This window comes from Myotis davidii, unplaced genomic scaffold, assembly GCF_000327345.1.
Source record: "Myotis davidii unplaced genomic scaffold, ASM32734v1 scaffold211, whole genome shotgun sequence".
Lineage (NCBI taxonomy): Eukaryota > Metazoa > Chordata > Mammalia > Chiroptera > Vespertilionidae > Myotis > Myotis davidii.
In genome coordinates, this window is record NW_006282523.1 from 382198 (window position 1) to 382829 (window position 632).

Genomic DNA, 632 nt, shown 5'->3' on the forward strand with positions numbered 1-632 from the left:
ATGGCATCCCACTGCCCCCTTGCAGCCTCCTTCGCGCGGGCGGCCCAGGTGCGCCTCCACGACCTGCTGCGGCGGCAGGAGGAGAGCTGCGTGTTCGGCAGGAAGGACTGGGTGGTGCAGGAGGCCTCCAACCCCGACGCCCTGCAGGAGGCCGGCACCTTCAGGTACTGACCAAAGCCCCAGGGCTGTGAGCGGGCGGCAGCGACAGGCCGGCAGGTGACAGGCCAGCGGGTCACCAGTGGGTCACAGTTCGACGGGTCACCAGTGGGTCACAGTTCGGTGGGTCACAGGCCGGCAGGTCACACGCCGGCGGGTGGCAGGCAGGTCAGAGCTGCGCCTCTCACTTGTCTGGGCGAGGAGCCGAGGGCCAGGGGTACTTTATAAAACCGTAGCAGTCACATCTCCGATGCCATTTTAAATTTAATTTTATTTGAATTTCACAAAAGAAAAAGAGAAGTTGATAGAGTCCCTGAGTTCGTAGAAATGTTTCCTTTAGACAAGAGATATGTCCCCTGAAATATCCCTTCAAGGTGAAAAGAGGAAACAGAGCATTAAAGGCCGAAGTCATGATTTTCCCAAGGACACTGTGTGTGTATACAGTGTTCGGCAAACTGGGGCTCGCGAGCCACGTG

General features: G+C 57.9%; 1 protein-coding gene across 1 annotated transcript in view; it reads left to right on the forward strand.

The window, feature by feature from the left end:
• The window catches only part of RNF213 (ring finger protein 213), a 134056-nt gene that overhangs the window by 100413 nt on the left and 33011 nt on the right, over positions 1-632 (forward strand). The window contains exon 42 of the mRNA XM_015559756.1: positions 26-164. Coding sequence (XP_015415242.1) covers positions 26-164 — 139 coding nt within the window. The remainder of the gene's footprint in view (positions 1-25; positions 165-632) is intronic.